The following is a 23159-nucleotide window of genomic DNA, read 5'->3' as shown; positions in this document are numbered from 1 at the left end:
TTTCAAAAACTTCAAAGTAATAAATGTAGATACAGTTAAAAGCACTCATTCCTTGGAAGTACTATTTTCAAACCCAGCTTTTTCTTCTGCCATCTACCTCCATATTTCTAAATAAAATGACTGTTAAAGATTGCAATACATCTATAATCCTTGCTAGTGAAGATCAGGAGATTAGGTTTTTACATCCTGACTCTCCAACCCTGTCCTTCCATTCAGACACACACAAAACCACCACCACCATTCACTTCATCCCTTTAACTTAGTTTTTATTAAGCACTGCTTTTTTTAGTTGGTAGGTACCGGTGTAACTATTTATTGCCAGTATCTATTCCAACTGATCAGTATTTGTACTGGTTAAGTATTTTGAAAATCACAATTTTTGGTTAAAGGCATACATATATCCTGATTGCGTCACAGTTTTTCGTTACATTTGTACTCAGGTGTTTGTTTATATCATTATTATGTAAATATTGTTCACTGTAGACCCACAAAATGTACTATGACATTTCTTTTTGTACAACTTTTTGTTTTTACTAAGACTCTGTAATTACCTTATTTTTTCAGGTACCTATTTCTATGTGATTCTCACAATCTCCAGCAGGAGATTCTCAATACTGTTGAAGCATTTTCCTCCCTTTGGAGTCCTATGTCTTCCTGCTAGAGACTACTGCACAAGCTGCTGCTGCTGTACTGTGGGTTGACTTTTTCTTCTGTGTCAGATTCCATTTTTGGAATCTTATATCTTCTTTCTTGTTTTACTATATTTTTGATGATACATATTATCAAATATCTTCCTGAGAATGAGTACTTAAGAATTATTTTGAGAACTTGCATAAAAATGTTTAATCTTCATGTCTGATAATTTGCCTGGGTATAAAACTCTGGTTAGAGAATATCTCTTTTTAGCTGCCCAGTCTCCATATTTGAGCCTCTGATTTTTTAAAACTTTCCTGTTTTTCCATCTTTGTCTTTTTGTTTAATTTACTGAGAGATTCCCTCAAATTGTCTTTAAATCCCTTTAAATATAACATTAAAAAAAAACTCCTAAGAGCTATTTAAGAGTTTCTCTCACCCTACCCACCATGCATAGGAATAGTATTGTAAGTATTCATAATTACATTTTGAGGCCTAGATTCTTCATCTGACTCTTGCTTCACTATAACAACAGGGAAATCATAATTTTCTGGTGGTCCACTGTTTTCTTGTTTTATTCGAATTGGCTCCAACATGACCACTGGGAATTTGTGTGTAGAGTCAGCTCCTGCTGGTTTGCTGGAAGAGCCAGAGCTGTAAGTATGAGAGAGAAGAAAAAGCAATCTAAGAATGTTAAGCTGAATACCTCATAAAAAGTATAACAACAACTTTCTAAAATAATACTGTATCTTCACAACAATAAGTATGTTACATCGGCAATTAATGATGCCTAACGAAACTGCTATATGCAAGTTTCATTTATGATAAAAATGTTTTACATATTAACCTATCTAAATAGTTATATATCTGGAAAGATGTTTCAATAAACCTAAACTTTTAAAAACCTGAGGCTTTACAATTAGGTAACCAGATTTAGTATCTTAGAACTGGCATCTGATTTTATGCGTTCTCATTTCCTTCTCTAGTCAGTAGCAAAGTGAATACTTCGGTGAAGACAATGAAATAATCATTTATTTAAACAATGCTATTTAAAGAAGGTAGTGGGACAAAAACCTTTTACAGATATTTACTATGTTCTCATGGGATTAAAGGCAAACTTTTCTCCCTCAGACAGTTCTTCCATATGATTAAGAAAGTAAGAACTGGGTTCACTAGGAGGAATTTTCAGGCATAATGCAGGGAAGAGGAAGGCAGTTGCTTAAAATAGAATTTCAATAATTGTATATTCATTTATTTTAAAGTAGAATCAATATTTAGTCATTAGAGATCAAATTAGCATAAAATTTTATCTTTTCCCTAAGTTTGTGTTTCTATATAGTGTACTGTGTTATACCTATTCATTTTTATGTTTTCTTTGCTATTATATGAATATCAAACATTTCTTATTTTTCAACATATAGACAAATATTCTTCTATCTTCAAAGGTAAATTTGTACTTTTGTTAATCCCTTAACTAATTTATTAAAATTTTAATTAAAGATAAAGGAAATTGTTCAAAATATATTGAGTATCAAAACATGTTGAGCACTGGCAAGAGAAATCTAATTAGAGATTTTATGTACTAGAAAATATGGTTTAGTCAGTTTACCTTCCTCGGCTTCCAACGCTGGAGGCACTAGGTGAACGTATTGGGGGGTGTACACTAGTCATAGTAACAGGTCCTGAGGAGGGGAAATCATACATTCATAAAACGAATGAATAATTATGCATTGAAGTCCTATTGAATGTGTTCACTTAGCACTACATTGAAACTGGGAACCATGATTAAATTATATGAAACAGTAAGGAGTTGCTGAATTTTCAGCAGTCTGTTATAGCCTGTTACACTGGCAGGGTTTTTCAACCTCTGCACTATTGACTTTTGGGCCAGATAATTCTCCTTGTTGTGGAGGAATGTCTCTGCATTTTAGGATGTTTAGCAACATCCCTGGTCTCCACCAATTATTAGATACCAGTGGCATCTCTCTATACTTTCCAGCTTGGGGTGTGACAATCGAAAACGTCTCCAAACATTGCCAAGTCTTTCTGTGTTACAGTAACAGGGGTAAGATCTCAGTGAGACCCTAGTGCCAGCGGAAGCTACAGAAGACAATGAAAGGTGGTATGGGCTGATAGAAAAGGAGTTCAAAAAAGAAAACCTAGTAAACAAAATGAGACCAACTAATGGAAGGCACAAAGTCAGATCAATGGGTTCAGACTTGAGGCAATAAGCAAAAGAGGGATTCTGGACTACTGCCCTAAAAAGATTAAGAAGTTATGCTCTGGTGGTAGTGTAGACAGGAACAAGGAAGATCTAATTAAAAGCAGCCAAGAAAGAAGGAAAACTGCTGCAAATAATTTTGATTTGAACTGATGAAGGCCCAAACTAAACAGTAACAGTAGGAATACAATCCAAGTGGGAAGCAGAAAAAAATTTCGAAGTGACAAGTTCTAAAAGGTTTGATGAACAACAGGATATGGCTGATAAAATGAAGAGAAAAAAATCCATTTCATTGGTTTGTAAACTCCAGAGAATTTCATTTAAAAATAAAACAAAAGGCCTGGGCAACAAAGACCCATCTCTAACAACAACAACAAAACAAAACAACAACAACAAAAAAATTAGCCAGGCCTGGTGGCACCTACCTGTAGTCCCCACTACTGGGAAGGCTAAAGCAGGAGGATTGCTAGAGCCCAAGCATTTGAGGCTGCAGTGAGCCATGATTGCTACACCCTGAGCAACAGAGTAACACTCTGCCTCAAAATCAATCAAAACAATGGCTATTTATAATCTTCTGATAATATAAGAATACATGCTTCATTTTAGAATAGTTGAAAACTATAAAAAGATATAACATTTAAGTAGCCCATAACTTCTCCATCCATATATAAACACTGCTAAGGTTGATATATCTCTTTCCAGTTTTAAACATACTTTTACATCTTTTATATGATTCTGTATACTTGTTTTCACTAAACAGTATTCCATGAGCATGCCATTAAAAACTCTATATGAGCATTGTTTGAATAGCTAAATAATATTCTGTTTACAAGTAAGCACATTCTAATTTATTTTTATTCTCTTATATTTGGGCACTGCTTCAAAATTTTAACTACTGCAAATAATGCTTTAATAAATAGTAATATAAATATTAATAAATATGTTCTGCCTATCCAGTTCCTAATTATTTCCTTATAATTGGGGTATTAAAATGGAAATTACTGGGTTCAAGGGTACATACATTTCCCAAGCCCCTTGAAGCAAATATCCTACTCGGTAATACATATAAGGTACTTTGCCCACAGTCTGGCCCACAGTACAATATTAGAAAAATGTAAACTTTAGTAATATTGCTATGATGATTTCCAGGAATGTTTTGCCAACTCATACCCCTTCCACCTATGTATGAGAGTACCTCTCACATTCTCAATGACTATTTTTATTATTAAAATCTTAGCTAATTCGATAACTTAGAAATTCTATCTTTGTTTTGATTTTTCTTATGACCACTAGTAAGAATGACATTTTTGTCTCATCTGCTATATTGGATAAATGTATTTCCTCTTTAGGGAATTATCTACTTCATCATGTCCTTTGGCAATACCACATATGTTCCTTATTTGTATAAACCTGTCATATGATAAAAGTTTCTCTGCTATATTTTGTCGTAAGTTTGTTTAAAATAGGCACCCCCATTTAAATTGTGTTCATGTGACTGGTGAGTGACTTAATTATCCTCTTTTCATATTTTGGTTTAAGGTACCTATGTCCTCAGAAGTAATATTAGAGTTTTTCTCTCAGAGGAAATGAGTAGGTATGTTAAGATTCACAAACACAATTAAACACCAAACAAATCACCAAAAGAGTGATATTTCTACTAATTGTCACTAATACATTTTGACCCTAGGCAAATTGCATCTTAAAGATCACATCACACGCAACTTATCAATAAGAGAGAAGATAACACCAATTTCCCCCTGGAAGTACTATAATGGTGGGAAGTTCTGTTGAAATTGAAAAGGTAAAGAAGGCCTGGTATGATGGCTCATGCCTGTAATCCCAAAGCTTTGGGAGGCTAAGGCAGAAGGATCGCTTAAGGCCAGAAGTTCAAGACTGCTTCTACCAAAAAACAAAAAACATTAGCCACGCTTGGTAGAGCAGCACACTTACAGTCCCAACTACTCAGGAGGCTGAAGTGGGAGATCGCTAGAGCTCAGGAGTAAGTCTGCAGTGAGCTATGATTGCACCACTGCACTCTAGCCTGGGCAACAGAGTGAGACTGTGACCCGAAAGAAAGGATAAAGAAATTTAACCTTTGTTTTCTTTGAAAGCATACTAATTTTACATAGTGAAAAACTCAGATTAAGCATTCAACAAAAAAGAAGGGGAAGAGGGGTAATTTTTTATTCCAAGTTAAGTGAAAACTAGAAAAACTTTCACAAAAATCAAAAGAAGCCCACTTTACCTGCAAGGCCTGGAGATGGCACTGATGAATTTGGTGACTGGACCGTTCTGTTTGAGGGTGGTCTTGGCTGGCCATGATCTATATTAGTATCTTTCCTCACAATATTGTCCAGCATAATAGTACTCGAACAGTCAATCTTACAAGAAAAGAAATTATTTCAGGGCATTCTGACTTTGCAAGTTAAAAGCTACTTTTAAATTTATAAGAAAGCTTCAATAACTTAATTATTATCAAATAACAAAACACAGATACCACATTTGAGAAGTTCTAACATATTTTCCCCATAAACAACCTTGAATAAAGGTTTTCACTATCTTAGTGTTTCACCTTAGTAAAATATTGAGGACAGTATTTCAGAAACAAGAGTCAAAAGGAGTATCATGTCATTCACACTCTTAAAAATTGAAAAAAAAATTCTTAATTTATAAAGAAACGACAAAAGGTTGCCATATGAAAAACATAAACTTGGTGAGAAGACTACCACAATTTTACATTTCTTGCAAATCTCTTTACTGTCTCCCTAAACAGCATTCAATCTATTGTGGTGTACGGTTTTGCTTGAAAAATATGAAGAAAATCTAGCCTCACATAGATAGGACCTACTGGACCCTCTGAAAGGGATACTTTAGCAACTGATACTCTGGGTATGTGCTAGATAGATGAAGTCCATGTATCTATAGCACCTATAGCACTAACCTCACTGAATACATTACTCTTGTTTTGTAGGAGAAAAGATGAACCCCAAAGATTCTTGCTTTAATATAACAGGAATACAAATAACACTGTTTTCCTTATCCACTGCCAGGCAAAAATACTTATAAATCCCTAATGAGTAAGAGTTTACTGCTTTAGGCACAAAAATTCTTTCATGCCTACATATACCAAATTTCCTACCAATGTCTTTGAGCTTAAAATCCAGTTCTTTTTTTTTTTTTTGAGATGGAGCCTCCAGAGTAGCTGGGACTATAGGAGTCCGCCACCTCGCCCGACTAGTTTTTTGTATTTTTTAGTAGAGACGGGGTTTCACCGCAAGTTCAATTCTTTAGTTCTACTCTTGTTCATCCAGGATTCTATAAGATAATTAAGTTCTACAGCCATAGGGCACAGTTTGTATATAATTAATCAATTTCTTGCTTATGCACCTAGAATGGTACTAGTTATGAGGCACCTTTGGGAGAAATAAGAAAACAGTCACTCATTTTAGTTTATTCTGTAATTCATAAGAGGAATTTCAGGTAAGAAAGGCTGGTGGAAAAAGGTTCACCTCTATGAGATCTGCAGAGGAAAAAGCAGAAAGAATTTTACTTCCTGTGGGTTCGGGGGCGGGGGAAATCGGGCTGGGTGGTTAATACACAGGGTCATTTTTGTTTTAATATTCTTTTGGCAATACTTGGCCAATATTTTTCAGAGTACAAAAAGTACTAGAATGACTAAATTCGTGACAACTTAATACAAAGAAAGTTGTTTATGTTGTGGGATAATCCTAAAAACCAAATAAAACTATGGGGATTAGATATAAGTTTTCCTATGAACCATCCATGCATGAAAAAATATATGTATCCTACTCATTTAAAGTATACAAAACTATTTTAAAAGTGGAATGACTCTGGTAAGATTAACAATGCAACTATTAGGAAATATTAATTGATCTCAACTTGAAAAACAAATTAAATAATGAAAATAAAAAAGTTCTTTTTACAATCTTATAGGTAATTCAATCCAAGTAAAGAGTACAAGATATTTCCTAAAAGCTTCTTAATGTTAGGTTGCATATGTGTATGTGCACGACAGTGGGTTATCTAACCTTAGATTAAAAAAAGGATCAGGCCGGGCGCGGTGGCTCAAGCCTGTAATCCCAGCACTTTGGGAGGCTGAGACGGGCGGATCACAAGGTCAGGAGATCAAGACCATCCTGGCTAACACGGTGAAACCCCGTCTCTACTAAAAAATACAAAAAAACTAGCCGGGCGAGGTGGCGGGCGCCTGTAGTCCCAGCTACTCGGGAGGCTGAGGCAGGAGAATGGCGTAAACCCGGGAGGCGGAGCTTGCAGTGAGCTGAGATCCGGCCACTGCACTCCAGCCTGGGCGACAGAGCGAGACTCCGTCTCAAAAAAAAAAAAGGAAAAAAAAAAAAAGGATCAAACACGGAATCAACTTATATATAGAGATACGTCTACAGATTGTAGAATTTCTCCCTTTGGAATAGTCAAACTGGCTGGGTGTGGTGGCTCATGCCTGTAATCTCAGCACTTTAGGAGGCCCAGGCGGGAGGATCCCTTCAGCCCAGGAGTTCAAGACCAGCCTGGGTAACATAGGGAGTCTCCCCCATCTCTATTAAAAATAGAAATCATTTAAAAATATAATAACAAAAAGTCATACTGACAAAGACTTTGGAGAGTGAGTTAATTCACATGTAATATAAACCAGAGGTATTTTTGCACTTGTCAGTATGATCTAACAGGATTTCTCTTATTAAACTTGTCTTCATCTCTTCTGATGTCCAGCCATTCAACTTCGCAGCATATCTTTCCATGTCCTCACTTTTCTCCTTTCCCAGCTTAGATTCCATGATCCATCACCATAATCACTCATTTACAAACACCTTTAACTCTGGTGGCTTGAAAAACATTAGGTTATGTGTCCAATGTTCATAATCTTTTTACTTTTACTACCGCTGTAATATTCTAAAGGATTAAAATTAACTTGTAAAAACAACCAACCTATAATCCAACAAATTCATGCCTTCTACCAGATCCAAATTCACTGACAATTTTCTTTCTTTCTCGAGACAGGGTCTTGCTCTGTTAGGCTGGAGTGCAGTGGCATGATCTCGGCTCACCACAGCCTCCGCCTCCCAAGTAGCTGGGATTACAGGTGTGTGCTACCATGCCTGGTTAATTTCTGTATTTTTTGGTAGAGACAGGATTTCACCATGTTGGCCAGGCTGGTCTCGAACTCCTGACCTCAAGTGATCCATCTGCCTCAGCCTCCCAAAGTGCTGGGATTACAGGAGTGAGCCACTGTACCCGGTGGACAATTTTCAACAGACGCTAGTATAAATTTTGTGTCTACTTACATCTGGAAGAGAGGGAAGATTATAAGACCCCCCCACTGGTGAGCTCAAATCGATCATAGGTGAACCAAAAGCCTTTCCATCGTATCCTGCTGCACTAGTAATCGTGGGACTGGAAGGAGTAGACGATGTGCTGTTGGTAGTTGATGGGGTTCCCTGTCCACTGCTGATCTGCCACTACAGTAACAAGAAGGGAAGAACAAAGGCTATCAACAAGCTTATAAAATACAAAGTCTATCTAATCACTCACACAAAATGAAGTAGAAGAGTTCAACTGTAATTTACATGGAAGGAGAATGGGACAGGGAAAGACTGTACAAGTATATATAATTTTCATTAATCTTTTCAAAAAAAGAAAAAAAGCGATAACGCACCTATTCAATGTATTCAGACACTATTTCAAAAAAAAAAAAAACAGTAAAAAGCACTGATTTTTACTGGAAGACAACAGTTAATATATACCAGAAAATCACAGTACCCAATCTTGGCAGGTTTATACGTACTGGGAAAGAAAAAAAAAAGTAAATATATACATAGCAACTTCAAGTTAAAGATGGAGGGGTGAAAACATACATTTCTTCTATCCCTATCTGAAACATCTGAAAACAATAAGCTACAGACTGGTGCTTTCGGGATTTTATATTCCTCTTTCTCATATATGAAGAGATTAATTAGGCCTCAATAAATATCCGAAGAAAGTACTATCATTCCTGCTGAGATAAACACATTAAGATGATGACAGGCTTGCTGAAGTATATAGAAATGAAACATGCTGCTGTCTGCAATTTACTCAAAACCTATTGAAAAATATGATAGGCTGGGCATGGCGGCTCATGCCTGTAATCCCAGCACTTTGGGAGCCCGAGGTGGGTGGATCACTTGAGGTCAGGAGTTCAAGACCAGCCTGGCCAACATGGTGAAACTCTATCTCTACTAAAAACACAAAAATTAACTGGGCGTGGTGGTGGGCACCTGTAATCCCAGCTACTTGGGAGGCTGTAGCAGGAGAATCACTGGAACCCAGGAGGCAGAGGTTGCAGTAAGCCAAGACCCCACACCAGTGCACTCCAGCCTGGGCTACAGAGAGCGAGATTCCGCCTCAAAAAAAAAAAAAGGATGACGTGATGAATGGACAAAGGAATAAATATGTAATAAAGCAAGCAGAACAAAATGTTCCCTATATAATTCTTTCAATTTGCATTATGTTTGAAAATTTTCATGGTGGGAGAAGAAAAGTAACTAAGAATATTGCAAGATGCTGTATTTTCCAAAAATGGTCATTCATAAATGAACAGCACTATATAGAGAGACAGTGTCTGAAACATTTTAATTGTGAAAAACCTAATTTATATATTCTATTGTAAAAACTACATACAGAAACATAGTTGGACATGAATGTCCTCTTTCCCACCTACTCCTCCCTCATATTCCCTACCCCTATGCCCCCTTTCCTCCTCCTCTACCAAGAAAAATCAGTTGGTGGATCATTTCAGGTTTTTTTCTATGTACATGATGAGGCTGGAGGAAAACACACACACAAATGAGATAACACCTCACAAAAATTCTTTAACATGCTTTTCCTCACATACTCAGAAAATCATATCTAGATTATTGCATTTTCTTAATATCTGAAAAGTATTCCACTGTATGAGTACATGCTAATTTGTTAAACTCATCTACTACTTAAAACCAATTTCCCACTAGATTTTTTCCTGGCTTGTTCACTTATTCATTCATGTTTACAATTTTGGTCAACAACCATTTTAAAAAAATATGTTTAGAGTGCCTACTCATTAAAATATAATAAATAGGGAAGAGGTAAACATGTGAGTATTGAGCACGTGCTAGGTGCTTGTGTTTACTTTAGAATAAACTCTCAACATTAACTCTGCAAGATACTCATTTTATAGCTGAGGCAAGTGAGATGTGAAAAGACTAAGTGCCACAAAATTCTTAGGTAAATAAGCAGAATTTAAGGCCAAACTGAAGCTTTTTACTTTCCTTCAAATGATGAAATAATTGGTATGAATTTTATTTTAAATAATTAAAATATTGTTTAAGAGAATTTGGTGATGATATAGCAAAGCCAAATTGATTATACAAACATATGTATAGACACAGAATGTGAATACTTTTAGAATATTAAAATGATTTTATTAAAATGAATGTTACAGAATTATGAAAATTGCATCATCTTTTATTTTGGTCTTGGAGAAAAAAATTAAACCAAAATCAGTCTACAATCAGCTAGACAGGCTGTTGTCACAGGAGCTTTGAGAAGAAAAAACACTGTGATAACTTTCACTTTAGGATAATGTAAAACACAGAAAATATTTTTACCTGAAGACATTAAGAATATAAATAATACAGCCAGGTATTGGGGCCCACACCTGTAACCCCAGCACTTTGGGAGGCTGAGGTGGGCATATCACCTGAGGCCAGGAGTTCGAGATCAGCCTGGCCAACATGGTGAAACCCTGTCTCTACTAAAAATACAAAAATTAACCAGGCATGGTAGTGGGCACTTGTAATCCCAGCTACTCTGGAGGCTGAGGCAAGAAAATCGCTTGAACCTGGGAAGCAGAGGTTGCAGTGAGCTGAGATCATGCCACTGTACTCTAGCCTGAGTAACAGAGTGAGACTCCATTTAAAAAAAAAAAAAAAGGCCAGGCATGGTGGCTCACGAGTTTAGGAGACTGAGACCATCATGGCTAACACGGTGAAACCCTGCCTCTACTAAAAATACAAAAAAAGTTAGCCAGGCGTGGTGGCGAGTACCTGTAGTCTCAGCTACTGGGGAGGCTGAAGCAGGAGAATGGCGTGAACCCAGGAGGCGGAGCTTGCAGTGAGCCAAGACTGTGCCACTGCACTCCAGCCTGGGGAACAGAGAGAGACTGTCTCAAAAAAAATAAAAAATGAAAATAAATAAATAAGCTGTATCATATTAAATATGCATTAAATATTAAACTTCATCAGATATATATGTATTCCTTCTTGAAATTGTGCCATAATTTTGTTTTCAAGAAATCTTCTTGAGACACTTTGAATATTGATTTATTGTTCTATTTTGTGGAATGTAACTTGTATTTGTTAGAAAACTTTTATCTTAGGAAATTTAATATACTCACCTAAAAGTTATCCATACCATATTATAAAAATTAATACCTATGGTCATTGATTATATTGGGCCTTCACTTCTACATAAGTGGTTTAATTTCTCTTATTGATAAAAAGCATCAAACTTTGCAATACACATTATTTAAAAAATGAAAAAGAAAGCTTGCTCTTGGCTCTTTATTTGCTGTTGCTTAATCTATAAATTCATTGTGATTTCAAAGTAGAAAGCAGCAGAACAAGCAATTGAGAAAAGAAGGTAGATCTATACCTGTTTTATGGCTTGTTGAGCCAAGAAAGCCATCTGTAGGGGATTGGGCTTTATTGCTTGTCGTGGTATATTCTGGTTTGGTGGATACCTCAGTTGTTGAGGATGAGGAGGAAGAACTGGTCCATTGGGTTTGGGGCTGTGATTCTGAAAGTTTATCAAACGTGGAGGGGGTTGCTAGAAAAAAGAAATTAAACCAATTTAGTAACAATCTTCTTCTGAAAAACAAATTATAAATCTCTATCTTATAAAACTTTTACAGAAAAACAGAACTCTGCCACAGATCGATCAATCAAGATTTACATAAGGGAATGAGGGGTGGGGGATGGGCAGACTTTCAGAATTTGTGTAAACAACTTTTTTAAAAGAAACTTATTAGGAAAGAACCTTGGGAGAGGGATTGCCACCTAGATTTTGTAAGTAGATTGTACCAGTATTGGACCTAGGCCATGTTGGGAAGTAGGTAAAATGTGTCTTTGGTATCCTTCTAAGTCCTTCACAATTATATTTCACAGAGAACTACCCTTTTGAGACCTCCTAAAAATAAAGTGATGGTAGAATAATAATTGCTAACACTTATTGAGCAGTTATTAAATGCCAGATACTGCTTTAAGTGCTTCACATGTATTCACTAATTTATTCTTAACAATATTATAAAGCACAGATTATTTCTATTTTATAGGTAAGAAAACTAAAATAAAGCACAGAAAATTTAGTAACTTGCCCAAGATTAAGAAAGACAGTAAGGCATGGAGCTGGGATTTGAACAAGTAGTCTGGCTCAGTGGGTGTACTCAAAATAAACAAATTGTTAATAATGAAAATAGTTGATATTAATAACACTTAATAAGTTTTAGATCTTATTGAGCCCTGCCAGGCATTTTACATATTATTATGTCATTGAGCCTTATGCAGTAGGTATTATTACTTTTGTTTTGTAAATTAGGAAACTAAAAGTTTGAAAACATAGATAATTTGAAAAAAGTCACACAGCTAATACCAAACAGCACACCAAGACTTTAATCCAAATCTAGTCTGCCATATCATTGCCAAAACATGTTCCGGTGCTTAGCTGGCTGTTAAGATACTGACTAATTACAACTTAGAGGATGAGTCTCATAGAAGAAAACATATTTTTTGTTTTTTTTTTTTTTTGAGATGGAGTCTTGTTCCGATCTTGGTTCACTGTAACCTCTGCCTCCTGGGTTCAAGTGATTCTCCTGCCTCAGCCTCCCAAGTAGCTGGAATTACAGGAATGCCCCACTATACCTGGCTAATTTTGTGTTTTTAGTAGAGATGGGGTTTTAGTAGAGAGGCTGGTTTCAAACTCCTGACCTCAAGTGATCAGCCCACCTCAGCCTCCCAAAGTCCTGGGATTAAAGGCTTGACCCACTGTGCCTGGCCAGAAAACATATCATCAAAGCCAAGTCTCCAAGAACAACCCTGGTTGATTATAGGAAGGCTGAAGCAGAAATTAAAAAGAGAAAAACAAGTTTTCCTGTACTTAGCTGATTCACTCCAAGGCCAGCAATAGGCAGGGCCCTAGCAAAGCCTTGATAAAACTATCTGGAAAGCCAGAGCCCAAAGGAAAGAGCTCCAGAGACTCTCTCCCAACACCCCCTCAGAGCAAGGTTAAGAAAATCAAATTCCTTTACTATCTCCTCACCCCCCTTACCATTACTCAATTTCCAAGTTTTGTAAGTTCTTGTTTTTCCTTCAAAGCAGCTGCAAGGTCACAAGCTATGCTAAGGATTACGTAACCTGTCCCTGTTTGATTAACTGCCTTTGTTCTGCTTCTGTAAGCCTGCTTGCCTGTACCACGAGTTTCACGCCATTAGATTCCCACTGTGCCATTTAAACTAGCCAACCCCCTTTCAGAAGTGTGTATAAAATCAAGCCCTGTCTTTCTTTGGGGCCTACCCTTTGGATGTGAATCCGTTGGGCCCATGGCCACTTAAATAAAATCCTCCTGTTCCACCTATTGGTCTCTCCAGTCCTCTGATTCCCAAAACATTTTCTGGGGGCTCGCCCAGGATTGGAGACGACAGGTTTACTGTCTCTTTGCCTGTGGGACTGGAGCCCTGGGCTGGGGGAGACCCATGCCCCCAGGCACCATTGGGAGAACTTCAATCCGGAGGGGTGATTGGCTCTCCCATGACCCTACCTGACAGCACAATGGAACCTAAGGGGTACAGGATGATTCCAGGAACAGTGCACTACAGGATCGCGGTAAGGTTTGGGCCCGAGGCAGGACCTGTCCCATAAGAACGGAAGGGGAGCTTGATCATCTCCCGGGGAGTAACTAGTAGTTCGACACAGGACGTGAGAGTGGCTTGTAAAGACAGGGAAACTCACACCCCAACTGACCCTGGGCACAAAAGTAGCTCGCAGAGTCAGTTGAGAAAGGGGAACTGGGAGCGGGGAAGTGTGTGAGTGTGTGTGAAAGAGGCAGTTCCAGGAGGAACCAACGTGGGGAGTGACGTGTGGGGGCTGCAGGTCTTTTTGCATAGACCATACACTCTGAGTGAACTGTGGGACCGACCGGGACTAGAGGTGATCCGCATACGGCTTAGGGAGGTGCCCCACAATTTAGTATTTGTCGGGGTCAAAATGGAGCCTCCAATGCTAAGTGGCATCTGAAATACTCCTGCGAGGGGGACAGTCTAATCAGTGTGAAGCAAAAGAGTCTGTTGCGCTGTTACTGGGAGGAAATGGGAGGGAAGTCGTCAAAACCCACCCCATTACACTGTATGTTAAAAAATTGTAAGAAAGGTTATGCAGGGGATTATGGGATGAAGTTGACCCCTTGGAGGCTGAGAACTCTCTGTGAAATAGAATGGCCCTCTTTCAGTGTCAGATGGCCAGCGGAAGAAACTATAGATAGGGAAACAATTGGCCATGTATTTAAGGTGGTGACTGGGGTCGAATGACAGCCAGGGCACCCAGACCAATTCCCTTATATTGACTCATGGCTAAATATAGTTCAAACTCGACCTGCATGGTTGCAGCCCTGCCGGGCAGCTTACTGCAAAATGCTTGTGGCTCAGATCAAGCCTAAAGTGAAAGTAAGATCTCAGCTTTGCTGGCAAATATGGAGATAAAGGAAAAGTCATGGGAAGGGCAAGAGAAACCAGTTTTGCAGGAACTGCCAGAGGAGATAGACATTCCTCTTCCATATATTCCAATCTACCCCCATTTACAGAGGCCAACGGCCCCCAAGGAGTCAGATTCAGATGGTAACATGCTCTAAGACTCACCCCAGAAGGAAAGATCGGAGCCCTAGGAGGTCAGGGAAGAAAGACAAGATGATGAAGCAGGCTGCCTCTGGTCACGCTTGGGCTATGCAAATGCCTCTCAGGGAGATATGGGGACCCATCTATTACGACGAACCAGGTCAAGTCCAAGGGGGGCAATGGACCTTCATCTACCAGCCTTTTACAACCACTGATCTCCTAAATGGGAAACACCATACCCCCTCCTACATGGAGAAGACTCAGGCCCTCATAGATCTAATGCAGTCCATCTTCCAGACACACAATCTAACTTGGCCAGACTGTAGGCAGCTCCTCTTGACGCTGTGTAACACTGAGGAACGCTGGGGGGTAACCCAGGCAGTTCTCTGCTGGCTGGAAGCAAGTGCACCTGAAGGCACACTTAACATTCAGGCATGCACTCAGGACCAGTTCCCAGAAGCAGACCCCTACTGGGATTCAAATGATGCAGCCCAATTACAGTACCTACAGAAGTACTGAGAAGCACTCTTGCAAGGGCTAAAGGAAGGCAGGAAAAAGGCAACCAATATAGGAAATATCTCAGAAGTACTTCGAGGAGCTGATGAGAGCCCTAGCCAGTTTTATGAGAGACTCTCTGAGGCATTCCAGCTTTACACTCCGTTTGACCCTGAGGTCACTGAAAATCAGTGCATGGTGAACACGGTATTTGTAGGACAAGCCCAGGGTGACATCAAGTGCAAGATGCAAAAGGTAGAGAGTTCTGCAGGCATGAATGCCACCCAACTTATAGGAGTGGCCACCAAGGTGTATGTTAACCATGACCAAGAGGCAAAAAAGGAAGCATATCAGATGCTTAGGAAAAAGGCCGATATGTTAGCAGTGGCCCTCACGGAAACTAGCATTGCGAGGGGGCACGGACATGGACACGGGTATAGATGCAGATGGGGCCAAACTGGACAGAGGCTCGAAAGCTCGCTGAGCTAGATAAGGACCAATGTGCATGATGCAAAAGGGGACACTGGAAAAATCAGTATCCAGATGGCAGTAAAGAAAATGGCCGAGGCTGTGAAACAAAAAATCCACTCGTCAAAGGCTGCTGCACCCTGAAGGAACCAGATACTGACCTGATTGGGCTGGCAGGGACTGAAGAATACAAGGACAAGGACAGACTGGGCTCCTTCTCCTTAGGCCCCCAGGAGCCCATGGTCACATTAGAAGTGGGGGGCCAGCTAATGGACTTTATGGTGGACACTGGGGCTGAACACTTGGTAGTAACCCTACCCATAGGACCACTATCCAAAAACTATACAACTATTTTTGGGGCCACCAGGGTCTCAGAGAAGAGGCCATATTGTCAGCCAAGGAGGTTTGTTATAGGAGGACCAGAGGTCCAACATGAATTCCTATACCTCCCAAATTGCCCAGTTCCCCTCCTGGGGAGAGACCTACTCCGAAAACTGCAAGCACAGATTGCTTTTGGGCCGCAAGAGGATATAACTCTAAACCTGACTCACCCAAAGGCCATGGTGTTAACCCTTACCGTCCAGCAAACTGAGGAATGGAGACTATACACAAAAAATCCACCAAAACTGTCTCACGAACCAGGAATACTTGAATTACAGAGGCTACTTAATAAAATTACTGGAGTATGGGCTGAAGATAACCCACCCGGGCTGGCTAAAGATTAGGTGCCAGTGGTAGTAAAGCTAAAACCAGGGGCAACCACAGTTCGGTTTGCCGGTACCTGCTTTTCCCAGAAGCCTTATGAGGCGTTCACAGAGTGAGCGACTCTACAAACATGGAATCATGTTTGTAGTCAAATGACAGTCACCCTGGAACACTCCACTCCTGCCATTACGGAAGCTGTCTGGAGAATATAGGCTAGTGCAGGACTTGTATGCTATGAACCAGGCTACAGTAAACATCCACCCAGTGGTACCAAACCCATATACTTTGATGGGACTTATTCCAGCAAGTACTGCCTGGTTTATTTGCCTAGACCTGAAAGATGCATTCTTCTGTCTTCACCTGGCACCAATTAGCCCATTTTGCATTTCAATGGGGTGAGTTGCAGTTCACCTGGATGAGACTCCCACAAGGATTCAAAAATTCTCCCACGATCTTTGAACCCCAAGGCCTACACCCCACCAAATGACAACTGCACCTTGCTGCAATATATAGATGACCTTCTTTTGGCAGCCTCAACCCAAGAAGACTGCCTCCAAGGAACTCAAGACCTCCTCCATCTCCTGTGGAAAGCTGGATATAAGGTGTCCAGGAAGAAGGCACAAATCTGCTCCAGGAGAGTCCAATATTTAGGCTTCAAAGTGAGTCAAGGGGAACAATAGCTCAGCAGTGAGCAAAAGCAGATTGTGCACTCCCCACTCTAACCACCCAGCAACAATAAGAGAATTTCTAGGGGCAGCAGGGTTTTGCCATATCTGGATCCCAAATTTCTCACTTATGGCCAAGCCATTATATGAAGCCACAAAATGGGGGAGAAAAGGAGCCCCTCCTCTGGGAGGCTGACCAGGAGAAGACATAAGCAGATCAAAGAAGTCTTAACTCAGGCCCCAGCCTTAGGACCGCCAGATCTAACTAAGCCTTTCTTTCTACATGTCCATGAGTGGAAAGGAATGGCTATAGGGGTCCTAACTCAGGTCATAGGATCATAGCATGGCCTGGTAGCATAATTATTCAAGCAATTGGATTCTGTGGCACTAGGACGGCCTCTGTGCCTCAAATCACTAGCTGTCACGGCTCTATTGGCATAGGAAGCTGACCAACTGACTCTAGGGCAGCAACTGGCCATCCAGGTACTGTACTCAGTTGTAACTTTAATGGATCAGAGAGGGCATCACTGGTTATCAAACCCAAGAATGACTCGATACCAAGGGCCCCTATGCAAATATCCTCACATAACTTTAGAGACAGTAAATACCCTAAACCTGGCTACCTTGCTTCCAATTGGTTTGGAACCAGAAGGCCCCCTTCAATGCTGTGTAGATGTAGTAGGCAAGGTATTCTCAAGCTGGAAAGATCTTACAGACCAACCCCTCAAGGACCCAGATGTTGAATACTTTACAGATGGAAGCAATTTTGTACTGGAAGGGGTCCGGCAGGCCGGGTATGCAGTAGTAACATTGGACTCAGTGGAGGCTCAGTTTCTGCCCACTAGAACATCAGCCTAAAAAGCAGAGCTAATAGCCCTGACAAGAGCCCTTTCGCTAGCAAAAGACAAAAACATCAATGTTTATACTGACTCCAAATATGCCTTCGTCACATTGCATGTTCATGGAGCTATATATAAGGAAAGAGGACTCTTAACTGCTGGGGGCAAAGAAATAAAGTACAAGGAAGAACTCCTACAGTTCTTAGATGCTGTATAGGCCCCAAAGAAAGTGGCTGTTATGCACTGCAAAGGCACCAAAAGGTAGGAACACTAGAGGCCAAAGGAAACAGAAAAGCAGACAGGGAGGCAAAACAGACAGGAATGACTTACCCCGCATTGTAAAAGGAAGCCCTAGCTTTGCCTCTCCTTCCAGAGCCTCCCCTTTCCAGGGGTCCCAAATTACTCTCCAAATGAAAGGGCCTGGTTAGACCAAGAGACTGGAAATTACATTGAAGAAGGATGGTGGAAATTCTCCGATGGGAGGCTAGCCATCCCTGAAATAGTGGCCCCCAAATTTGTAAGACAATTCCATCAAGGAACTCATATAAGGAAAATGGCACTAGAAACACTACTTGGACGCCATTTCTATGTGCCACGACTCACTGCCATCATCCGAGCCATTTGCAAACAATGTCTAATTTGTGCCCAGAACAACCCACGGCAAGGGCCCACTTGGCCCACAGGAATACAGGAAATAGGAGCCACACCCTGTGAAAACCTACTAATGGACTTCACTGAGCTCCCCAGAGCCAGGGGCTATCTGCACATGTTAGTGCTTGTCTGCACCTTTCAGGATGGGTCAAGACTTTCCCCACCAGAACAGAGAAAGCATGAGAAGTGACTAAAGCATTGTTAAGAGACATTATCACCAGATTTGGACTGCCCCTGACTCCAGGGTCAGACAATGGTCCGGCATTTGTAGCCGAAATAGTTCAAGATCTAGCAAGGCTGTTAAAAATAAAATGGAAGTTACAGACAGCCTACCGGCCACAGAGCTCAGGAAAAGTAGAACACATGAATTGGACACTTAAGCAGCTGCTGAAGAAATAATGCCAAGAAACTTATCTGAGATGGGATCAAGTCCTGTCCATGGTCCTCCTCCAAGTCAGGTGCACTCCCACCAAACAAACTGGCTATTTGCCCTATGAGATCTTGTTTGATTGGCCATCCCCAATCATAGGTCAAATTAAAGGTGACCTCCGTGAACTAGGGGAATTAACCTTAAGAAGGCAAATGCAGTCTTTGGGATAGTTATGCAAAGAATCCATGGCGGGGTACAGGAAAGAATGGCCATAAGCCTAACAGACCCATCACACCCTTTTAGACCTGGGGACTCTGCTTAGGTTAAGAAATGGAACCCAACCACTTTAGGACCCATATAGGATGGGCCCCATAGTGTAATCTTGTCCACTCCCACTGCTGTTAAAGTTGCAGGAACTGTGCCTTGGATCCACCAGAGTCAGCTGAAACGGGCAGCCCAAGACAAGTGGACCAGCCAATAGGACCCAGACCATCTGACCCGGCTGATCCTACAGCAGGACCAGGTTGCCAGTGAAGTCAACAACAGCCCTGCTCTAGTCATCCTGGAAGTTGACCAGTCTATGCATGGCTGAAGCTTGAGGAGACAACAGCCCTGCTCTAGCCACCCTGGAAGCTGACTACGCATGGCCGAGGCATGAGCATCATCAGGGAAGTAAACGTGGTTAGAAATCTTAGGTCCAATAGCTTTCCTTATAATACTAATTGTTTCACTATTATCCTGTAGCTTTGCCCAACCTCCTCCCTGGGGTAAAGACCTCTTTTGTCCCTGCTGGGTATAAACATGTTATTCTTTACTTTGTTCCTACTCATCCCCATCATGATACTCCCCATACCGGTGTCAGAAAATGGACCTACAAGGGTGCCCCCACTGCACACATACTATGCGGTCGGGGAGCACCATAACTAGGACTCTGCTGTACCATACTTACTAGGAGTGCGCAGGGACCCACCTAGGAACTTGTACTCACAACCAGGTAACCTACTCAATCTGTGACCCAGGAAATAGCCAGCCCTACATATGTTACGACCGTAAGACCCCACCTATTAAGACTTGGTTTGAAGTTCATACTCAGGAAGGGGATCTTCTAAACCAAACCAAACCCTCTTCTCCTTACGGGGGGATCGTATCCTTATACTTCAATGTTTGCCAGGAGGCAGCAATACTGTGGTGGTCCATAATCATTGGCCCCACAAGGTACTATAGTACTTGTTCTAAGCAAAAATATGTGTCCCGTTTGTTCCCCCGGGTCCCCGTTAATAGCCTGCTGGGGCTGCATGACTTGGTCCACTGATCGACAACCACTGAGGCAAGTCATACATATGAAACTACTGGAAAAACCAACTTATAAACCTAGCATTTGCTATCCTGCACATCTCACCGTCTTAGAGCCAGGTCTGCCCATATGGACTACAGGCTATCCCATGACATTGGGGTTTAAAGTCAAAGGTCAAAAAGTAAACTCAAAAGTCAGTCTGTATATTATAAAGAAAACCTGGACCCGTTCAACCCAACAGTTCCAAGTTTTTGAGTCATTCTGTGAGCACATCCTCCAGGAGTTGCCTGAACTCTCTCCCTCAGTCAGAAACCTGTTTGTCCAACTGGCTGAAAATACAGTCAGTAGCCTACATGTCTCCTCATGCTATGTATGTGGAGGAACCATCATAGGGAATCAATGGCGGTAGGAAGCAAAGGAGCTAATGCTCCAAGATAACTTTATTCTGACTGTCCCCTCCCCTGAACCAATGCTCACAAGCTTCAGCGTCTGGCTTTTAAAAATCTCTATTATCAGGATGTTCTGCATTGCTCGTTGGAGAAAGGCCTTTACCAACTAGGTAGGAGAAATAATTCCAAATCACCCCACCCTAGTCCATTCTCCTGTTTTGCCTCTTTAAACCACTCTTGGTACCAGCTTGCAACTCCAAATGCCTGGCCGGCACCCTCTGGCCTCTACTGGATCTGTGGGTCATGGGCATATGGGCAGCTGCCAGCTAAATGGTCAGAAGCCTGTGTACTAGGGACAATCAGACCATCCTTCTTCCTAATCCCTCTAAGGCAAGGAGAAGCCTTAGGATACCCTGTTTATGATGAAACAAAAAGGAGAAATAAAAGGGGCATAACCACAGGGAATTAGAAAGATGATGAATGGCCCCCTGAGAGAATTATCCAATATTCTGGGCCAGCCACCTGGGCAGAAGATGGAATGTATGGATACTGTACCCCTATTTACATGCTCAACCGCATGATAAAGTTATAGGCGTTACTCGAAATCATGACTAATGACGCTGCAAGGGCCTTAAATCTACTGGTCCAACAAGTCACAAAAATAAGAATTGCTATTTATCAAAATAGACTGGCCTTGGACTACCTCCTAGCCCAGGAAGGTGGGGTATGCGGAAAGTTCAATCTAACTAATTGCTGCCTAGAAATTGATGACAATGGAAACGTCATTGAAGATATAACTGCAAAAATCCAAAAATTAGCCCATATTCCAGCCAGACTTAGAAAGGATGGTTTCCAGATTCCCTCTTTGGGGGCTGGTTTTCATCCCTTGGGGGATTTAAAACCTTAATAGGAATAGTCCTGGCCATACTAGGAGGTTGCTTAACACTCCCTTGTCTCTTACCCCTCCTTGTTAAAAACATCCAATCGGCCATAAAGACTCTTGTAACCAGGCAAACTATCACTCAGTGAATGGCTCTAACTAAATATCATCCTTTGCCAAAGGAAGAAACCTGCCTTTTCATGAAGAATTAAGTAATTGTGATGCTTTCTATTAAACTTCATTTATAGGGAGCATCAAAGGGGGGAATGAGGCTGAAATTAAAAAGAGGAAAACAAGTTTTCCTGTACTTAGCTGACTCACTCCAAGGCCAGCAACAGGCAGGGCCCCGGCAAAGCCTTGATAACACTATCTGGAAAGCCAGAGCCCAAAGGAAGAGTTCCAGAGACTCTCCCAACACTCCCTCGGAGCAAGGTTAAGAAAAACAAATTCCTTTACTAGCTCCTCATCCCCCTTACCATTACTCAATTTCCAAGTTTTGTAAGTTCCTGTTTTTCTTTCAATGCAGCTGCAAAGTCACAAGCCAAGGATTACAAAACCTGTCACTGTTTGATTAACTGCCTTTGTTCTGACTCTGTAAGCCTCCTTGCCTGCACCACGAATTTTGTGCCATTTAAATTAGCCAATCCCCTTTCCGAAGTGTGTATAAAAGTCAAGCCCTGTCTTTGTTCGGGGCCTACCCTTTGGATGTGAATCCGTTGGGCCAGTGGCCACTTAAATAAAATCCTCCTGTTTCATCTATTGGTCTCTCTGGTCCTCTAATTCCTGCAACAAGGCGAGGGCTAGAAAGGCAAGCCTGCTCTGTGGGCGCATAAATACTAGACCTAGAAATTGAGACCAGTCCTAGAAGAAAAAGATAACCTTATATGCCAGTCTCCTCTTGACTGATTCTCTACAGTTGGGAATGTATTGCAAAATAAATATTCCTTTTAGTATATCTCAACTGTATGATCACAACTTATCAAAGAGGAGCCTATTTCCCCCTACATTCACATGGGGACAAATAAATAATCTTTTAAAGTTGAAGCAGCAACACCTGAAACTTTGACACTGTGAAGGCAGACAGCTGTAAAGTACAGTCGTATCCTCTTTATTATTTTTATTCTTCCTCCCATTTTTGGAATTTACTATCCTTGCCTGGGTCAACTGCTTCTCTCTTAAAAATTAGGTGGCACTGGCTTTACCTCTCATTAACTTTCAAGAGTGGCCAGTAATTACAGACCCAGTGAAAAATACATTTAGAAGCTGATTCTAAACACGTGAAATTTGGTAGGTAAAGAGTAGAAAAATAGTATTAGAGAAAAATAAGAAAATCTCAAAACTGTAGAAAAGTGTAAACCTAAAAGCTATAGCAATGTTTTTATTTTTCCATGAAAATTTTGTGAATTGAAGGGTTTTATATCATAGAAATACAAGCAGAACATACTTAGGAAATTACATGGAAAAACTTCTAAATGTATCTAAGGGATAATTTTTCATAGCCCAAAATGGTCCTTAAGGGAGAATAAAGGTAGTCATAGAGGTCTTTTGCCACCTTCATCCAGACTAATGTTTACATATTGACAACCAAAAAAATGACACTTAATGCCAGCGTAATGT

At 40.6% G+C, this 23159-nt stretch overlaps 1 protein-coding gene across 1 annotated transcript in view; it reads right to left on the bottom strand.

The window, feature by feature from the left end:
• TRIM24 (tripartite motif containing 24) overlaps window positions 1-23159 on the bottom strand; it is a 72801-nt gene that overhangs the window by 10711 nt on the left and 38931 nt on the right. The window contains exons 9-13 of the mRNA XM_011941275.1: window positions 11558-11731; window positions 8176-8349; window positions 5100-5235; window positions 2243-2315; window positions 1119-1287 (exon numbers count right to left, since the gene is read on the bottom strand). Of these exons, the coding sequence (XP_011796665.1) occupies window positions 1119-1287; window positions 2243-2315; window positions 5100-5235; window positions 8176-8349; window positions 11558-11731 (726 nt within the window). The remainder of the gene's footprint in view (window positions 1-1118; window positions 1288-2242; window positions 2316-5099; window positions 5236-8175; window positions 8350-11557; window positions 11732-23159) is intronic.

The sequence above is a fragment of the Colobus angolensis genome, unplaced genomic scaffold, assembly GCF_000951035.1.
Source record: "Colobus angolensis palliatus isolate OR3802 unplaced genomic scaffold, Cang.pa_1.0 Scaffold2, whole genome shotgun sequence".
Classification (NCBI taxonomy): Eukaryota; Metazoa; Chordata; class Mammalia; order Primates; family Cercopithecidae; genus Colobus; species Colobus angolensis.
This window is presented reverse-complemented; position numbering and strand designations above follow the sequence as displayed.